At 44.6% G+C, this 20,604-nt stretch overlaps 2 protein-coding genes across 51 annotated transcripts in view; both read right to left on the bottom strand.

Moving 5' to 3' along the window:
- Positions 1-4,191, bottom strand: part of LOC135264298 (protocadherin-1-like) — a 90,068-nt gene extending 85,877 nt beyond the window's left edge. The window contains 1 exon segment of the mRNA XM_064353164.1: positions 3,666-4,191. The gene's annotated coding sequence lies outside the window, so the exon portion shown is untranslated.
- A 237-nt stretch (positions 4,192-4,428) lies between these two features.
- Positions 4,429-20,604, bottom strand: part of LOC135264293 (protocadherin gamma-A11-like) — a 71,758-nt gene continuing 55,582 nt past the window's right edge. For 9 of the 50 annotated variants that reach the window (XM_064353157.1, XM_064353119.1, XM_064353127.1 and 6 more), the window contains 4 exons: positions 9,660-9,712; positions 9,082-9,135; positions 7,598-7,704; positions 4,429-6,720 (listed from right to left, as the gene is read on the bottom strand). In XM_064353157.1, the coding sequence (XP_064209227.1) occupies positions 6,485-6,720; positions 7,598-7,704; positions 9,082-9,135; positions 9,660-9,712 (450 nt within the window). In that variant the 3' untranslated portion in view covers positions 4,429-6,484. Of the gene's footprint in view, positions 6,721-7,597; positions 7,705-9,081; positions 9,136-9,659; positions 9,716-13,601; positions 16,792-17,248; position 20,604 lie in introns of those variants that run through there. The other 41 variants (XM_064353160.1, XM_064353123.1, XM_064353131.1 and 38 more) reach the window with 11 other exon arrangements.

The following is a 20,604-nucleotide window of genomic DNA, read 5'->3' as shown; positions in this document are numbered from 1 at the left end:
GCTGGATCTCACCTCTGGGAGGGGCCACAGAGCACATATGAACTACAGAGTAGGAGGGGCCACAGAGCACACATGAACTACACAGAGTGGGAGGGGCCACAGAGCACGTATGAACTACACAGACTGGGTGAGGCCAGAGCACATATGAACTACACAGAGTGGGAGGGGCCACAGAGCACATATGTACTACACAGAGTGGGAGGGGCCACAGAGCACATATGTACTACACAGAGTGGGAGGGGCCACAGAGCACATATGTACTACACAGAGTGGGAGAGGCCACAGAGCACATATGTACTACACAGAGTGGGAGGGGCCACAGAGCACATATGTACTACAAAATGTGGGAGGGGCCAGAGCACATATGAACTGCACACAGCTGGTTTACTTTGTGGACGGTAGCAGCTCTGTCTCGCGACCAAGCGAGGTGTGGGTTGGGGCGCGCAGCGATGGCCATCCAGGCCCTTATGGGCTGTGTCTGGTTGGTTAGACCAGACTTTTCCTGCAGTTTCCCAGTTCTTTGTGAGTTTTTATGCTCACAAACTCACTGATGTGACAGAACCCCACATGTGTTCCCTGGAACCACAGCAGTAGATGATTTTGGGCATCTGAACATTTGATTGGCTCGTTATATTGGAGCTGTCAATAAAACATTAACTACCACTTCAATGTTTAAAGTGTATTAAATCAGATTCTCCATTTTCTTCTGAAAGGGGGAGTTCCTGCCACAAACAGATGCCTAATCCATCAAGCAGTGAGTTTATTGCAGGGTCACAAGAGGAAGGGGACAGGCACTTCATTACGCTTTGATTGGCCAGAGATGTTGATTGTTAATGTGACTCAGGGGTGAGTCAGTCCCATGTTCAGGAAGCTCGAGCAGTGTGTGTACAGTCACATATATACATTACTAATGTACCAATGCCTAACGACAGCTAAAATAGCTGGGCAGCTATTTATCTAATAGCAACCTGCTAATGTTGGAAAACAAACTTTCCCTAAAGCCAAACCAGGTGAAAAAGGAGCTTGGCAGAGAGCAGTGTGCCAGCTCACGCGCACTGTATTTAGCTAACAAACAAAAACAAATGGACAGATGCAGATTTCATGCAGTTCTTTTGACAGCCAGAAACAAAATCATACAAACAGCTCCTAGGTGTGATTGGTCTCTTATGCTGGCTCCTGGTTGTGATTGGTCTCTGTTGCTGGCTCCTCGTTGTGATTGGTCAGTGAGGTAAACAGGCAGCACTGGCCTGAATATGGGTCACATGCAGCATTTATTTCTATCCACTGGAGGGCAGTGTTGTCTGCAAGATGGCGATTAGTAGGTGCAATGGCAAATGTCACCTACATGCTACTAGTTGTGAGAAGCCTTAAGCTGGAGCCAGACAGAGAATCAATTCATCCAAAGCACAGGGAGGAAGAGAGGGAACAGGAGCACGGGGAGGAAGAGAGGGAATAGGAGCATGGGGAAGAAAGGAAACGGGAGCACAGTGAGGAAGAGAGGGAACAGGAGCATGGGGAGGAAGAGGAGGAACAGGAGAACAGAGGAGGAAGAGAGAGAACAGAAGAACAGAGGAGGTAGAGAGGGAACAGGATCACAGTGAGGAAGAGAGGTAACAGGATCACATAATACACCACTACTCCTGCTCCTGATTACTACTGACCTACATAATACATCACTACTCCTGCTCCTGATTACTACTGACCTAAATAATACACCACTACTCCTGCTCCTGACTACTACAGACCCCCATAATACAGCATTACTCCTGCTCCTGATTACTACTGACCTAAATAATACACCATCACTCCTGCTCCTGATTATTGACCCCCATAATACACCATTGCTGCTGCCCCCAATTACTGCCGTGCCTGTTCATTAGAGGAGATATTATTTATGTATTATTTAGCATGCCTGCACAGGACCATATCCAACCTGGTCACATGGTGGTGCTATAGCAAACAATTCAAAACGAAACTCCTTGCCAGTGCAATATCCAGTCAAGAAATCTGGTGCACAGGTTCTCCTCTTAAAGAACAATAAAGAACACCATTAGATTTTCTACCATATAAATGCAATGATTCATATTGGTTTTTATACTCTCAGATTAAATTAAAAAAATTATAATAAAAAAAACAATTAGAAATGTCTCGTGACTATTTTATTTAATAAATTAAAAAATAAGATTTAAATTGTCCGTCTTAACAGAAAAATTTCATTTTTAATGTGACTCCAAGGGCTTGAAATGGACTTTAGGGTTGAACGTTTAGGTTGTGGTTTATGAGCTAGAGATTAGTGCTCGGATTATTCCTTCATTGTGGATGATTTATTTTTTTCACTTTCGGGATACAGTAGAAAATACATAAGGATATTATAGCATTTTGTTCAGTGAGACGTAAAATCCCCGGCCACGTTATAGGTACACCTGCTCGTTACTGCAAATAGCCTGCCCCTCCAAACAGCGAATTATGTGGCTGAACCTCAACATATTGTATAGTAAGGCCTTGGGTAAGCGCTTCGTTCCTGCAGTGTTCCTGTAGCGTGAGCAAAGTTCTGGAGACAGCCAGCCGACACAAGGATTCAGCCTTCAATTTGTTTATTCCTCGGAAGAATACGGACGGCGTTTACTCCCATTTGTAATACAGCATGGGTTATCTATCGCTTTTAAAACTATCTGGACATCTAGCAATCTTCCCTCCAACCCAAAATATCGGTCCCATTCTCTCCCTGACTCCCACGCCTTTTTTCTTCTTCCCCTCTCACTCTTTGCACCACCCCTCTCTCTACACTTACGGAAGCTGTCCCAGCCCATAAAGTATATCAATGGGTACAGCAGTTCAATATCACGTCTCACAATATAAAGCATGCGGACATAACAGGGCTTAATTGTTCGGCCAAACATTAGAATGGGCAAAACCTGTGATCTAAGTGACTTTGAAAGTGGCATGATTGTTGGTGCCAGCCGTGGAGGTTCCACCAGCTCAGAAACAGCCACCCTCTTGGGGTTTTTTACGCACACTGCAGTCTCTAGCGTTCAGAGGATGGTATAATACACTTGGTCTGCGGCTAAAGCAGGTGCTTATACAAATATGAATATGAGCTGCATTGACCTCCTTTCATGAAAAGACAAAAATAAAACAAGTTCATGTTGAGTGAATTGAGGGACCAACTGTATACATCTCACAAAGCTGTCAAATACCCTTTCAGTCTCCAATCGCTATTCAAACCCCAAACGCTATTCCTCTTGTCCAGATTATATATATTTTCTCTATTTGCTTAACTTCTCTTTCGCTGCTCTAACTCTATCCTCTCTCTGTGTGATTCTAACGCAACTGCGTCCCGTGCCGCAGTCTGCCTCAGCCGTTCATTCACAAATTCTAGTTCAGCAAATTGTTAGAGAGCTGACGCTACTCCATTTCCACCTAAACCACCATCACCGCCAGGATTAATTTGGTTTACAAGCATACGTATAAGGTCAGTTTTCCTCACGTCAGTAGGACAAACTGCGATTTAAATATGCAACCAATAATAATGCATGCCCAAACCACCGCAACGAACCGTAGGATTGTAAACAAACGTGCGAAAACGTCAAAAAAAAGAAAATCAAATTCAAACAAATGAAAGGAAAACGGCCCCCTAGACGAACGTTGTACATGGTGGGTCTTACCTGCTGTCTGTCGGCGAAAGTTGGCCTGGGCAGTCTTTCTCCGCGAAGACCATAGCGTGCTGCAGTTATTTATTTATTATTTATTTTTTTTAACTTTTTTTTTTTTTTTACAAAACCAGTAGTATCCCTGTCTCCGTGCCGTGCAGCCTGTGTGGGAATGGCGTGGTTAATGGTTGAGATGCGTGTATTTTCAGACAATTAAGCATACAACCCATATTGTTGATCTCAATGTTTTACTACATTAACCTCTGCTGAATGTTAATTAATCCCACGAACTGACTCGCATGTCCTTCTCCTTAAGAGCGACAGAACGCCTAGTCTTCTCCACGTAGATGATGGCGCCATTAGCACACCACAGCCCCTGCATCATAAATTTCATTCAGGCAAACGGATGGGTAGACCGAATGCCTTCTACTACATCAGCTCAAGGATGAGATGTGCTTGCGTGTGCCTGCGTGCCTGCGTGCCTGCGTGGGAGAGACGCTAGAAACATTAGACCTATTAAAACACCTATTGCAACTGCATTTCCTTGTGAGAGAAAATGATTTGCTTCATACTTTGACCATAGTCTTGAGATTGGATTAGAGCACTGTATGCCGGTCTGTCATTAAAGTCAATAATCAATGACCATGTCCAGTACTCATAAAATAAAAATGCATTTTATGGTGTTGAATTAATTCGTACTATGATGATGCCACTTGTGTTGCACTGTTATAGTAACAATTTACAGAACACAACCCCAAATAACAGATTTACTGCAGTCCATGTTACCATTTCAACTTTTATTTGAAATGTCAGTGTGGAAATAACAAACAGAAATATAAACATTATAATATAAAATTAATGATTAACACTGAGGGGAAGATATAGAAGTGTAGTGCAGCTGAGCAGCAGGCACATATATATTCATTTATATGAGACAGGGAAGGAATTCCACAAACACAGAAAATACAAACACAGAAAATCTACAGGAGATCTGTTCCAGTTTCCTGCAGCTTGGTTCCGGTGATAAAACAGAAGAACAGGCATCACACCCCACAGAGTCTCTGCGACGCACTGCTCACTATGTACAGCGGGATTCCTACACAAGGGCAGCACTTCCTGTGCTAAGCAACACCAACAGGACTCAACACTTCTCGGTGTTTTCTTTTTTCTAAAAATTATGTAAAACATTCTATTAGTATCCATGTGGGAGGGACTGTGGGCCGCACAGCTCTTAGCCTGTGTGGTTATTTACAGAGGACCACAGCAGTCAGAAAGAAGGTCTGTGTGTGGGAATCTGGCCCATTCCGGTATTCATGCACTGACACACACTGACCTCACTGGGTCAGTGCCACACACCTGTACTCTGCTTTGCTCTGATTGGTCAGTACTGGATGACGCCCACGTTATCTGATTCAGAAAAAAGACAGAAATCATCACCGTGAACCTAGTCCAGAGATCTGATATTCTGCTTTCTGTGTGTGTGTGTGTGAGTGTGTATGAGTGTGTGTGAGAGAGAGAGAGAAAGAGAATATAAGCAGAGAAATTGTGAGTTCATGTACAGAGTATTGTCAAGTACTTAGTACAAAGCTTTAGAACAGTGAGTATACAAATGTTAGAACAAACATTTTCTGAGACTCACTGAGAATATTGGAACTATATTAGATCACAAACGACTCTGAGCTGAATCTGTGCCGATTCTGGCCCGGCAGTGCTGACTTTGGGCTGGAATCAGCCTAGATTCGGCCCAGAGTCTCTTGCTATCTGGTTTTCTGCTTGAAACCACACTAAAATTCTACCTAAATGTGTCATCAAGAACCATAAAATCTTACAAATCATTTTAACTTTCCAAGCCGAGCTAAGTTTGCTGATTGCTAAAAGCCAAGTTAATGCATCTGTTTTCTTAACACATTCTTCTCTGATCATTGTAAAAACTGTTTTCATTTGATGCATAGCGCAAGTTCTGTAGTTTTAAGTCTTTTGCTAAGGATGGGTCATGCAAGGTCCACTTTATATCTAAAACCTACAGCAGAAAGCCAAAACTCATCCTCTCTAAATTAACCTCAGCAAAAATACTATCAATCTTGCACCACGAGAAGCATCTACTTTAACAACAAAAATATTCAACATGACAAAAATATTTAAGTGAAAGTATTCATTTTGATGTATACCTATCTTAGAGGATACAGCCTGGAATTATCTTATCAATCTCAAATCTGTCCTGGTTGAAATTACAAAAATGATTCCATCACGATCCCTCCAGCCCAGTTAACAGTACATCCATACTGCCATTAACACACACTTAAGTACATCCATACTGCCATTAACACACACTGAAGTACATCCATACTGTCATTAACACACACTGAAGTACATCCATACTTCCATTAACACACACTGAAGTACATCCATACTTCCATTAACACACACTGAAGTACATCCATACTGCCATTAACACACACTGAAGTACATCCATACTGCCATTAACACACACTGAAGTACATCCATACTGCCATTAACACACACTGAAGTACATCCATACTTCCATTAACACACACTGAAGTACAACCATACTGCCATTAACACACACTGAAGTACATCCATACTGCCATTAACACACACTGAAGTACATCCATACTGCCATTAACACACACTGAAGTACATCCATACTGCCATTAACACACACTGAAGTACATCCATACTGCCATTAACACACACTGAAGTACAACCATACTGCCATTAACACACACACGGCTGGCAAACGGCCGGACATGTTTACGCTCGCAGCATCTCCACCTGGAACAGAGAAGGAAACCCTCCTCCTCCTCCTCTTCCTCCTACTTCTTGTCCTTCTTGGTGGACTTCTTCTTGCTGGCGGGGGTCTGTGCAGGTTTGGGGGCGTCGGCGGGAGGTGGGGGCTGGGGGAGGGCTGGCTGTGGCGGCTGCTGCTGATTGGCTGTCAGAGTTGCGGTGCTGCCAGGGATGTAGACGTTCTGCCGGTAGTCCGGAACATTCTGCAGAGTGAACTGGGGATTGTAGCGCTGGCCCAGGGTAGCTGTAGCATCACTCACCTCTGAGAGAGAGAGAGAGAGAGAAAGAGGAGAAGAGAGTGAGAGAGAGAGAGAGAAAGAGGAGAAGAGAGTGAGAGAGAGAGAGAAAGAGGGGGAGAGAGGGAGAGAGAGAAAGAGGGGGAGAGAGTGAGAGAGAGAGAAAGAGGGGGAGAGAGGGAGAGAGAGAGAGAGAAAGAGGGGGAGAGAGTGAGAGAGAGAGAGTCGTATATGTGTATTATAGTACAATATAATAGTTTACAGGTTGTAGTGTTGATTTTATTATTATTATTTTTTTAATTTAATTGATCTGTTTTTGTTATTACTGTTGCCCTTTGTAACTCTTGCTTTGAGAGAGAGAGGGAGGAAGAGGGAGGGAGGGAAAGAGGGAAAGAGTGAGGGAGGGAGGGAGGAGAGAGAGGAAGAGATACAGAGAGAAGGAGGGAGGGAGAGGCAGAGAGGGAGGGAGGGAGAAGAAGAGAGAGAGACAGAGAGAGTGAGTGAGGGGGGAGGGAGAGAGAGGCAGAGAGGGAGAGGGGGAGGGAGAGAGACACGGAGAGAGGGATGGAGGGAGGGAGACAAAGGGAGAGAGAGATAGAGGGAGAGGAAGGGAGAGAGAGACAGAGAGAGGGGGGAGGGAGAGAGAGACAGAGAGAGGGATGGAGGGAGGGAGGGAGGGAGGAGAGAAGGGGAGAGGCAGGAGGAGGAGAGGAAGGGAGAGAGAGACAGAGAGAGGGAGAGGAAGGGAGAGAGAGGCAGAGAGAGGGAGAGGGGGAGGGAGAGAGAGACAGAGAGAGGGATGAAGGGAGGGAGGGAGAGAGAGAGAGTGAGAGAGAGACAGAGAGAGGGATGGAGGGAGGGAGGGAGGGAGGGAGAGAAGGGGGAGGACAGGTGCAGGCTCACCGTTGGCAGCTGCCATAAGGGCCTGAAGCTGCTCGGCTTCGGTGGGGGGGTTGGGCCAGGGGCTGGTCCCACTCACAGCTCCAGAGTCCTCAGGGCGGGGTCCAGCTCTGCAGGGGAGAGGGGCGGGGTCAGCCACACACCGACCAATCAGGAGAGACTGCAGCACAGGCAAAATTACTGCCAGCCAATTTTAAATTTGAACAGCACACAGATGAATGCAAAAGTATTGGGAAAATGATGCATTTTTTGTTGATTTGGCTCTGTACTTCACCTTGTAGCTGGACAATGTCCCCAAACACCCTGCTGAAGCAAATGTGTTTTCCAGGCCATACAGTGGAATTTTATTGACTGGCTAAGTCAATCGCCCATCCTGAATCCGACTGAATAAGTTTCACTTGCTGAAGACAAGACTGAAGGAAAAAATCCCCCAAAACGCACGGAAACAGAAGATGGCTGCAGTACAGGCCTGGGAGAGCATCACCAGGGAAGATGCCCAGCGTCTGCTGGTGTCTGTGGGTTGCAGACTTCAGGCAGCCATCAATGCAGATGATTTGCAACCAAGTACTAAATATTATGTCTATTTCAGATTATGTCCAATTACTTTTGCAGCAATAAAATGGGAGACTATCTCTAAAAAGTGCTGAAATTCCAGCCCTGGTCTTGGAGTACCTCTGTGTATGCTGGCTTATGTTCGAACTAATAATTAATTTAATTGACTGAATGCTTGTTATTTAAAAATACTTTAACACAAAGCTGGTTTAGTTCATTACCTGTGTTTCTTCCTGAACTCATTCATTGTCCACAAATGGTTTAGTATCAGTGACCAGGAGCACACATTCAGCAGTACACATTCAGCAGGAGCACGCATTCAGCAGGAGCACCCATTCAGCAGGAGTACAGATTCACCATTTAAGACTTCTTTGATTTCAGCTTTTCATCCATGAATTAAAAAATCAATACAAAAAAAAACTGCTTCATGTAACAAAGTGAACACAGAACACTTAAATTACTATAGAATATAAAATCTTTCACTGAATGATCTCACACGTAGAACTCACAGCACATACTCCCCACTACCAGCCCTGAGAGTAATGACAGCCTCACACAATCACAGCGCACACTCCCTATTGCCAGCCCTGGGAGTAACGACAGCCTCACACACTCACAGCACAAGCTGCTAAGACAAGCGTGAAGCCACAGCATCCGCTGCACAGCTGTGTAAAGCTGAAGCAGTAAAACTTCACGTGACACTTGTGACGGAGGCAGATTCAACACGGAGAAGGCTGCAATATTGCACAATATTGATGCAGACACAGCACAAAAACAGGAGCAGTACATAGTACAGCGCAGGAGAGAGGGAAACTACAGGGGTAAACACAGCCTAATCCAACAGAGGGAAACTACAAAGGTTACATAGCCCAGCACAGCCCAGCACAGCCCAGCGCAGCCTGCTCACTCTCAGCTACGCAGACCAGAGGCGCTACCTGCTGTTGCCATGGGGATGCCATCTCTCCTGCGTGCCCTGGGGCCTGCCTCTGCTGAAACACAGAGCAGGAGGGATCAGCTGGCCCCGCCCACATCGGGGCGGGGAACCTATCACCTCGCAGAACTGATTACTCATGACCGCCCACTTGGAGCCATTATCAGACTCCACCCACTCCGTGTCACCATGGCGAAAGTTTCTCTCACTGTGTGAAAGCTGGTCTCTTGTGTGCACTGAAGCTGCAGTGTGCACCACACAGCTGAACACACGGTTTTAACACACCACAGTGTGTGTGTGTGTGTGTGTGTGTGTGTGTGTGTGTGTGAATATGTGTGTGCAGTGTGTGTGTAGTGTGTAGTGTGTGTGTGTGTGTGTGTAGTGTGTGTGAATATGTGTGTGCAGTGTGTGTGTAGTGTGTGTAGTGTGTGTGTGTGTGTGTAAATATGTGTGTGCAGTGTGTGTGTGTGTGTGCAGTGTGTGTATAGTGTGTAGTGTGTGTGTGTGTGTGTGTGTGTGTGCGTGTGTGTGTGGTGTGTGTGTAGCGTGTGTGTGTGTGTGTGTGTCTGTGCATTTGCTCACCCGCTGGTCCCAGGTCTCTGGTTCTGAGAGAAGTGCCAGTCACTGGGAGTTTTCTGCTGGAAGACAAAAGAAAGAGCAGATTATTCATCCATCTTTCACAGGAGCAGAGGACAGTCACATTCAGTCGTTTCAAAGAGATTACAGCAGCATGACTGTGTTAACCCTGCAGGGAAAGGTGTCAGTCGGTAGGGTCCGCTGACTCTCTGATATTAAACCAGGCCAAACTAACACGATCATAACTTATATCGCAAATGTTTAATAATCAAGATATTTAAAAGAGTAACATACAACACATCGCTGTAAAAGTCAGTATTAACTGACGGATTGGCCGTTTGGTGGCTGTGTTTACGCCAAACTCATAAACAGCGTTTTTTTTCCCCTTTGACCTACAAAACACCCCTGTGCGCTCGTATTTGACCAAGTATTTCTCTTCAACGAGCCAATCGGCCAATCAGATCGTTGTTACTATACGGACAATGGAAGAGGAACCCTATTCTCGAATACCCCTCGCAACACCGAACAGCCGCTAGATGCATTTGGGCGAGAATAGAAGATGGAGAGAATGCCTAATATCATGACTACACTTCAGCTAGATAACTATCAGCTATATAAATATGGTATGAATAAATACTGATTCGTTCACTGGCGGGATTTTTCCGTTCAATGTAGTCCAGAAGCGAATCGGAGAGAGGGAGCAGCGGCCGAGAAAAGCAGGTTTCAGCACCACCTCCGTGAACAGCGCCACGTGATGCGGTCCCGGGACAGATTTCACTGCCTTAAAGACACGCCCTTCTCGCTGCGCGAGAAAAAAAGGCACGCGAAGCTGTCTTCAGCACAATACAACACGAGCATTAAAAGCACAGTGACTGTCAAATGAATCAGCACTTTCTGCATTTTTACCCAAAATGTAAGGCAGAAAAATGCATATTATATGCAACGTCATCTCATAATAAACAGGACGATGATCGCGTGTGCTGTGTGCGTGTGTGTGCCTGTGTGTTTGGGGAGTGGGGGGATTTGAGTGGTAATAGATTTTTTGTTACCTTATTTGAGGGAAATCAGAGTGATGGAACCACAGCAGCAGCGTGAAAGAGAGAAACAGAGAGAAAGAGAAATAAAGAGTGAGAAAGAAAGAGAGACAAAGAGATTTCTTAATAAATACAGAAATAAAAACATCAGGTCTGCAACACACAGTCTCAATGCAGATTTCACAGGTCTGCTACACACAGTCTCAGTGCAGATTTCACAGGTCTGCAACACAGTCTCAGTGCAGATTTCACAGGCCTGCTACACACAGTCTCAGTGCAGATTTCACAGGTCTGCAACGCAGTCTCAGTGCAGATTTCACAGGCCTGCTACATACAGTCTCAGTGCAGATTTCTCAGGCCTGAGAGAAATGTTCAACTCAGTTTGTTGTTGACAGCTGATTACTAATATCACTAATATCACTATAACTGCAACATAGGCCACTGGCAAAACTCAGCCGGTAGTATTGATAAGTATGAGTGATCTAAAAGTGCTGAGTCTTCAGCAACATCATCATAATTGTCTTCATTCTAAATACAGTGAGCAGCTCACAGAACTTCTTCACACCCCTGTGAGTGGTTCCAGCAACATTACAGGCTCTGCACCCGACTGCCTGTTACCATGGCAACACATCCCACTGCCTGCCCTGAGCAAAAGCACAGGGACAAAGAGGAGAGGGGAGTAAAGGAGAGGGGATGGGAAGAGAGGGGAGGGGAGGAGAGGGGATGGGAGGAGAGGAGAGGGGAGGAGAGGGGATGGGAGGAGAGGAGAGGGGAGAGGGATGGGGTAGAGCGGACTACAGACCACACAGATATGATCACAGACTTCACAGATGTCTTCCGTTATCCAAAGACATAATTTTCATGAACGCACAGCCATGGTCTACACTTGCAGGATGGAATAAGCACAGATAACATAGAGAGAGTGGGTGTGTGGAATAAGCACAGATAACACACAGAAAGTGTGTGTGTAGAATAAGCACAGAGAATTATTAATTAAATAATACAGTACAGCACAGTCTAATATTCAGGAAGGAGAGAGAGACTCAATGAACTCCTTTGTGAAAATGGGCACTGAACTTAATGAGTTCATCTGACTGTAATGGGGTCAGAGAGAGTGCATAATGGGCAATGGGACCAAGTCGAGGGGCAGGATGGGTAATGGATTCAGAGCAAGGATGATGGGTAATGAAGTCAGATAGACATATTGGCAGTTTCAGGTATTGCAGGGTGGCAGTGTAGCACTGTAAAATCAACTTTGTCACCTTTGCTTGGACTTAATTAATATTGGATTGGCTGTTTATGTATTATAATTTATCTGTTTTCATGTAAGCCATTTCCATAACAAACCGGTGCCTGCCCGTGGCAGATGGGTTCCCCCTCTGAGTCCGGTTCTGCTCAAGGTTTCTTCCTGTTATCAGTCAGGGAGTTTTTCCTTGCCACTGTTACCCTAGGCTTACTCTTTGGGGGCCGGTTCTCTGTAAAGCTGCTTTGTGACAAAGCTCCTTTGTTAAAAGTATTATACAAATAAAAATTGATTGATAAAATGCTATGTAAAAGGTTGTGTATGTCGCTCTGGATAAGAGCGTCTGCTAAATGCCTGTAACATCACGCGCTGATTCTGCTTACACCCACTGCTTGCCCACCACACAGGAGAAAACTCATCTGAGAGAGAGATGCACCATGCCGTAAATCTTTAGGAGGAATGTGATCCTGATCCTGCGCTGGCACTGCAAATCGCTCCGGATAAAATCATCTGACAGCAGAGTAAAATGGAGAATGTGGCATTCAGGGGGTAACCATAGAGACCGTTCATCCTGAACACACCCAGGAGAAAATGGTCACATGACCCAGATCACATGACTGTCTTATGTGAGTGGAGTGACTGCTTCCAGCATGGAGCAGAGAGACCAGTATGGTGCAGAGAGACTGCTTCCAGCATGGAGCAGAGAGACCAGTATGGTGCAGAGAGACTGCTTCCAGCATGGAGCAGAGAGATTGTCCCCAGCATGGAGCAGAGAGACTGTTTCCAGCATGGGGCAGAGAGACTGTCCCCAGCATGCAGCAGAGAGACTGCTTCCAGCATGGAGCAGAGAGACTGTCCCCAGCATGGAGCAGAGAGACCAGCACGGAGTAGAGAGACTGCTTCCAGCATGGAGCAGAGAGACTGTCCCCAGCATGGAGCAGTGAGACCAGCATGGAACAGAGAGACTCTTTCCAGCATGGAGCAGAGAGACCAGCATAAAGCAGAGAGACTGTTTCCAGCAGGGAGCAGAGAGACGAGCATGAAGCAGAAAGACTGTTTCCAGCATGGAGCAGAGAGACCAGCATGAAGCAGAGAGACTGTTTTCAGCATGGAGCAGACAGACTGTTTCCAGTATGGAGCAGAGAGACCAGCATGAAGCAGAGAGACTGTTTCCATCATGGAGCAGAGAGACCAGCATGAAGCAGAGAGACTGCTTCCAGGATAAAGCAGAGAGACTGCTTCCAGCACGAAACGGAGAGACTGTCCCCAGCATGGAGCTCTTCCCTCACACACTGTGCATTGACTGAATTCATTTAGTAACTCCATATTGGACAGAACTGATTGTATTAACTGACAGACACTGACCCTGCATTCCATCTATGTATTTTCCTACCACAAATTTGAAAATCTCAGAGTTTTATAGTTATATACTACTACTAATAATAGTAATGTTATTATAAAAATTTTTTTTATTTTCAATACCATTATCATCATGAAAATTAAACACTTCTAATAATAATGTAAAACTAACACCCAGTTCAGTATAACAGCTCATTAATTTGAGAACTGAACAAACAGCAGAAGTTGAAGCTGCAGTAGCTCGCTATGAGTGAGTGCACAGTATAAGAGCAGAACTGATTTGGGGAATATTCATGGGGAAGGAGGTCTCACCTCCGCCCGTATCACAGGAACCTCTGTCTCCTCCGTCCGCAGCGTCCCTACGTCACTTAGGTCCATATTTAGCGCGTTGTGGCTGCAAGGTCTCAAGACCTTGACGTCACTCTTTCTCGAGTCAGGAGTTCTGCAAGGCTCGTAATTATACACGTGCTGTAGAGTTCCGGTGCCATCAATGTCTGCGTAAAGCGGGGGATAGTATGGAATAACTGGGAGATTCCCGTTTGACTTATAATACAGCCTCGTCTGTCTCCATCTGTAGATTTTTACTGAAATAATCGCAATAATGGAGACGACAAAAAGAACTGAGACGACAACTAAGGCCAAGACTAAATAAAAAGTTAGGTTGTCGTTGTAATCCTTATCGTGCGTAAAGTCCGTGAATTCCGAGAGCACTTCCGGGAAGCTGTCGGCCACCGCCACCTTAACATTCACTGTAGCTGAGCGAGAGGGCTGCCCGTTGTCCTCCACTACAACAGTAAGTCTCTGTTTCACAGCATCTTTATCAGTGACCGGGCGTACAGTTCTTATTTCTCCATTCTGCAAGCCCACTTCAAACAGCGCCCTGTCTGTGACTTTCAACAGTTTATATGAGAGCCAGGCGTTCTGTCCAGAGTCCACATCAACAGCAACCACTTTAGTGACAAGATAGCCGACATCCGCTGAACGAGGCACCATTTCAGCCACTAGAGAGACGCCAGTCTGTATTGGGTAGAGGATCTGCGGGGCGTTGTCATTCTGGTCTTGGATAAAGATTTTAACCGTCACATTACTGCTCAGTGGAGGAGAGCCTCCATCTTGCGCTTTTACGCGGAACTGGAAATCCTTGATCTGCTCGTAGTCAAAAGAGCGCAACGCATGTACGACTCCGCTGTCAGAGTTAACAGACACATATGAGGAGACAGACGCGCCATTTACAGCCCCTTCCTCCAGCATATAAGAAACACGAGCATTCTGGTTCCAATCAGAATCTATGGCTTGAACTGAAAAAATGGACATTCCCGGGCTGTTATTCTCCTTTATGTGAGCCTCATATACATTTTTCTGAAAGACCGGCGCGTTGTCATTAACGTCTGAGATACGAACAGTTAGAAGGATGCGGCTAGAGAGAGCAGGCACTCCCTCGTCAGAACAGGTTACACTGACGTTAAACTCAGAGTCCGTCTCCCTATCCAAAACACCCTCAGTAATCAAACTGAAGAAATCGTTTGACGTTGATTTAATTGTGAATGGAATATGTTCATTCAAAGTACAGCGCACGCGGCCGTTATTCTCAGAATCCGGATCTTGAACACCGATCATTGCTATCACTGTGTCGGGGGGAGAGTTTTCCGGTATTGATCTCGACTTTGAAATGACATTAATCACAGGGCTGTTGTCATTCACATCAATAACCTTCACGATTATTTTACTGGAATCTGAAAGTCCCCCGTGGTCTTTGGCCTCTACGTCAATTTGGTAATGTTTGGATTTTTCATAATCCAGTTCACCCACTAGTGTCACTTCACCATTCTCTTCGTCTATCGCAAATAGTTCAGAGACACCGTCGATGCTGCTGGTGACAGAATACGTAACATGTCCATTAGACCCAGCATCTGCATCGCGTGCGCTGACAGTGGTCAGCAGAGTGCCTGCGCGCGCACTCTCTGGTATATTCGATTTATAAACCGTCTGGGTGAAAACAGGAGTGTTGTCATTAGCGTCAAGAACATTAATACGTATCTGCACTGTACCCGATAACTGCGGCTCTCCGCCATCCGCAGCTGTTAGTAACAAAGAAAGCTCGTCCTGTTTCTCTCGGTCCATCGCTTTTTGCAGGACTATTTCGACCTTTTTACCTCCGTTGGGCTGGTTGTGGACCTTCAGCACAAAATTGTCGGTGGGTTTAAGTGAGTAGCTTTGGAGGTCATTGATACCAACATCCGGGTCCAGTGCTCGCTCCAGCACAAATCTCGCTCCAGGTAAAGCGGACTCGCTTATTTCCAAACGCATCTCGCTCTTTTTAAAGTTGGGCGCATTGTCGTTAATATCCAAGATCTCCACAGTTACTCGGTATAATTCCATGGGACTGTCCAGTATAACCTGGAAATGTAAAGCGCAAGGGCTGGTTTTACCGCAGAGAGATTCGCGATCGATTCTGTTTTCAATAAGGAGAACCCCCCTATCTTTATTCAGCTCAATATATTCAGTACTGTCTCCAGTATATATACGCGCATTGCCCGATTTCAGTCTTTTTAAATCCAACCCTAAATCCTGCGCTATATTACCCACTACCGACCCTTTGGCCATTTCTTCCGATATGGAGTAACTAACCTGCCCGGACACCAAGCCCAGAGAAAGCACAGAGAGAAACAGTCGTACTTGCCATGCTTTTGTTCTGACCGACATTTTCTGTGATATGAAAGCACGCAGGTCAAATGATCTCAAATACAAATATATCCAGACTGTTTTCAATTCCAGTTTAAAGAGAAAGACACTTCAATCGAGGGATTTCCGTCGAACTGAAATCACCGAAGCTCGGTAATTCCACTGTTAGTGTCGGGCTCTGGTCTGCGACGCTGCGCGAGGCTTTTTGTGTTTTATACACCAAGATGCTGAGGGAGGTCCGGCTGGAAATCTGCTCAGAAAATCGCCCTACACTGATCGACAGCGGCGCTCAGAGTTCAGATACAGAACTGCAAACGATCTCTATGGGTAATGATTAACTGCACACGCTGTCACAAAAGCGTATAAAACAGAGCAATCCCCATGCTGTTAGTTGCATTTATTTAGTGACTTGGCATATCTGCAGTGCACAGAAACTGTATGCAGTAAATTACATGAATAAAAACACGACAATACCAACAGAATCATATCAATACTTAAGAACCGTGGTATAAACCCAGCGACACAGAAAACTTACTGACAGATCCCATTAACACTTCACAAAAATATATCTGACGTCATATCTAATGACGTGGCCGATTCAGCTGACCAATATCTCCAGCAGAGGGAGATGTCATAAAGACAGACAAACACCTGAAATACAGATCTCGTCCAATCGTTCGAGACGGAACACAACAAACTAAAGACATTTCCTATTGACTGATGCTTCACTGGGAATATCAGAGTGATATGATTCGACAAAATGTAACAGAACGAACTCGTAAAACATATAATACTTCCACTATGATAACTACAGTATACGATCCTTCATTTAAAGAAGAGCACAGAAAAACCGGGCTACTACAACTACAACTACTACTACTACTAATAAGGTTATAATAGTAATAATAATAATGATAATCATTAGGTTATAATAATAATAATAATAATTATTATTATTATTGTTATATTTCAAATACAAATGGATAAAAATTCACGTTATGCGTGACACTCAAAGTGAACACAGAAATGGACGATCATAGTTAACCCCAGTAATTTAAAATATACTCAATTTCAGATCAATATTTCGGTTTTATTTACGGAAACAAAATGTGATAACGTCAAAAAAAATTGACGAATTATATTTAATAAAGAACTTTAAACATATAATAGAATGGTTTCTGCAGAGTAAACTGACACAAAAGAAAACTAAACTTGAATTCACTTTCACTATAATATCAGACGTGCTCGTGAAAGATTTTCTCATCATGATAGCTCACCTGAATACCCGAATCCTCAATGCACTCTTCCTTCTTCAGCACGTGCTGCAGAGTTTGTGCTCCACTAGGGTCTAAGTTAATGATACTTTGACTACAAGGACTGAAGTACTTAATGTCACTCTTCCGTGAGTCAGTTGTCTTGCACACGTCGTAACTGTATGCATGTTGCAGAGTTCCTGTCCCTGCAACGTCTGCGTACAGGGGTGGATAATAAGGAATAACCGGGAGATTAGACTGATAGTAGAGACGAGATTGTCTCCATCTGTAAATTTTTACTGAAATTATAACCACTAAAGATGAGACAAAGAGGAAGGAAACTACAGCCAAGGCCAAGACTAAATAAAAAGTCAGGTTGTCGTTGTAATCCTTATCATGCGTAAAGTCCGTGAATTCCGAGAACACTTCCGGGAAGCTGTCGGCCACCGCCACGTTAACATTGACTGTAGCTGAGCGAAAGGGCTGCCCGTTGTCCTCCACTACAACAGTAAGTCTCTGTTTCACAGCATCTTTATCAGTGACCGGGCGTACAGTTCTTATTTCTCCATTCTGCAAGCCCACTTCAAACAGCGCCCTGTCTGGGGCTTTCAGCAGTTTATATGAGAGCCAGGCGTTCTGTCCAGAGTCCACATCAACAGCGACCACTTTAGTGACAAGATAGCCGACATCTGCTGAACGAGGCACCATTTCAGCCACCAGAGAGACGCCAGTCTGTAATGGGTAGAGGATCTGCGGCGCGTTGTCGTTCTGATCTTGGATAAAGATTTTAACCGTCACATTACTGCTCAGTGGAGGAGAGCCTCCGTCTTGAGCTCTGATATTTATTTCTAATTGACGAAGTTGTTCAAAATCAAATGAGCGCGTGGCATAAATAATACCGGATTCGGAATTGACCGAAACTAATGAGGATGCACGTGCCCCACTAACCTCTGTGTCCTCGACGATATAGGACACTCGCGCATTTTGGCAGCAGTCAGCATCAGTTGCGCTAACAGCGAAAATAGACACGGAGGGCGAGTTGTTTTCATAAATATGAGCAAAATAGACTCTCTTTTGAAATATTGGTGGGTTATCATTGACGTCTGACACTTTCAAATGTAAAGTCTTTTTACTGGACAGAGGGGGCGACCCTTCGTCTGTCGCAATGATAGTAATGTTATATTCTGAGACACTCTCCCTATCTAAAAATTCATCAGACAGCAAGGTGTAATAATTTCTCAAGGACGACTTAATAGTGAAAGGAATATCTTGAGTTATGGCACACGTTACCTGTCCGTTTTCATCTGAATCAGAATCTTTCACATTAATAACTGCAACAGTAGTGCCTGGCAATGCGCTTTCTGAAATAGGGTTTGTGAATGATGTAACAGAAATGACAGGGATGTTATCATTTACGTCAATAACATCAACAATTACATCACAAGAATCTGTGAATCCGCCATGATCCTTCGCCTCAATTTTTAGCTCATAGTTATTAGCTTTTTCAAAATCAATATTTCCCAACACAAATATTTCTCCGGATCTTCCGTCTATTTCAAACAATCCCATACTGTTTCGCGCTACTTGCCGGAAGGCATAGGTAACCTCTCCATTAACGCCCTTATCCGCGTCCGTCGCACTTACTTTTGTCACGAGAGTTCCCTTAAGGGAATTTTCAGAAACAGCAGCTCGGTAGAGCTTCTTGGTAAAAACAGGCGCATTATCATTAGCATCTAGAATCTTGATATTTATTTTCATATCTCCGGACTTCTGTGGATTTCCTCCGTCAACTGCAGTAAGGATTAGAGACAGTTCCTCCTGCATTTCTCTGTCCACGGGAGTCTGAAGAATCATTTCTAAATCCGTGTTTCCATCAGAACGGCTTTTGGGTTTCAAAACGAAGTTGTCCGTGGGCCTGAGACTATAACTCTGTATGGTATTAACTCCAACGTCAGGGTCGAAGGCGCTGTCCAGTAAGAAGCGCGCACCCGGGAGAGCTGTTTCACTGATTTCGATATTAATTTCATTTTTAGGAAAAACCGGAGCATGATCATTCACATCCATAATTTCAACAATGACCTCAAATAACTGAATCGGGATTTCGAGAATAATCTCAAAACTGAAACTGCACGGAGATATTTTTTCGCACAGAAGCTCGCGGTCGATTCTCTCGTTCACCGACAGTATTCCTTTGTCTGTATTAAGCTCCACGTACCGACTGCTGTCCCCAGCGACGATGCGCGCTCGGCCGCTCTTCAGCCTTTTAACGTCGATTCCTAAATCCTCAGCGATATTACCGACGACCGAGCCTCTGTCCATCTCCTCCGGTATGGAGTATCTCACTTGCCCTTGTACCACACACGCTAGGAGAAGAATAAAAAGCGAGACTCGAGCTCGCTCCCGAAACACGCAGAGTATATTTTTTAACGCCATACGCACTCCTAAAGCAAAATAAAACGAAAAGTAGTAAGTAGAAGTTGTAATATATATTTCCTCAGTAACTCCTCCACTGAGCAGAATAAAGATTTAACGGGTCCGATTTCTCTCCGGCATAAGTATGTGCTGTAATCCGCAACCAGCGCAGACCGTCTCTCTGTGTTCTGCTCAGTCTGTAAATGCGCAGTAAAATGGGGGGTGCTGCAGAATCTCGCCTCCTTAACCAACAGCGGCACTTACAGACAGAAGCAGGAAGCGCATGCGTGCATTTTATCCAAAAATTGCGGATATAGTACAACAGGTTCTCAGAGGAAACTAATGGAATTCAGCAAAGAAAAAAAAAAGGATTATGTGATTCCAGTGGGGAAATAAATCACATAAATGAACGAACAGTTTCCTGCTTTATGTGCAATACCATCATATGACAAATCGTTTACAGACAATGACTCTGAAAAATAAAGCAAGGCCCGTAAACTGTGAACACAACAACATATCTATGTTTCATACAAAGAATAATGAATACATGTTCCGCTCTATTGTTTTAAACTGGTGTTCATTTAATTCTTCTTTTTTGGCAACAGCTTTCATGTCAAGCGATTCCATTTCGGAATCACAGTCTATGTTCACCATGCCTCAGTACTGGGACAGCTACGCATTCAGCCGCCACCGCAAATAACCTCTCATTCGCCTGAGTGGCGCTGTTCGTGCAAAGCTGGTGCTGAAATCAGCCGTGACATGTTGAGAGTGGATCTCGTGTTACATGTGGATTCAACAAACGGCTCCTTTAGGGTTAGGGTTTATAAACTGAAAACATAAGCTGAGAGAAAACCAGCTGATGAATACGTCTCAACCACACCGTCACCTCCTCCTAAATCAAACCATAAAGACTTACAAATTATATGAAAACAAAGATAAATATGAATCACAGTTGAAAACAGGATAGT

The sequence above is a fragment of the Anguilla rostrata genome, chromosome 9 (genome assembly GCF_018555375.3).
Source record: "Anguilla rostrata isolate EN2019 chromosome 9, ASM1855537v3, whole genome shotgun sequence".
Lineage (NCBI taxonomy): Eukaryota > Metazoa > Chordata > Actinopteri > Anguilliformes > Anguillidae > Anguilla > Anguilla rostrata.
The sequence above is the reverse complement of the archived record's forward strand: the minus strand, read 5'-3'. Positions and strand labels throughout refer to the sequence as shown.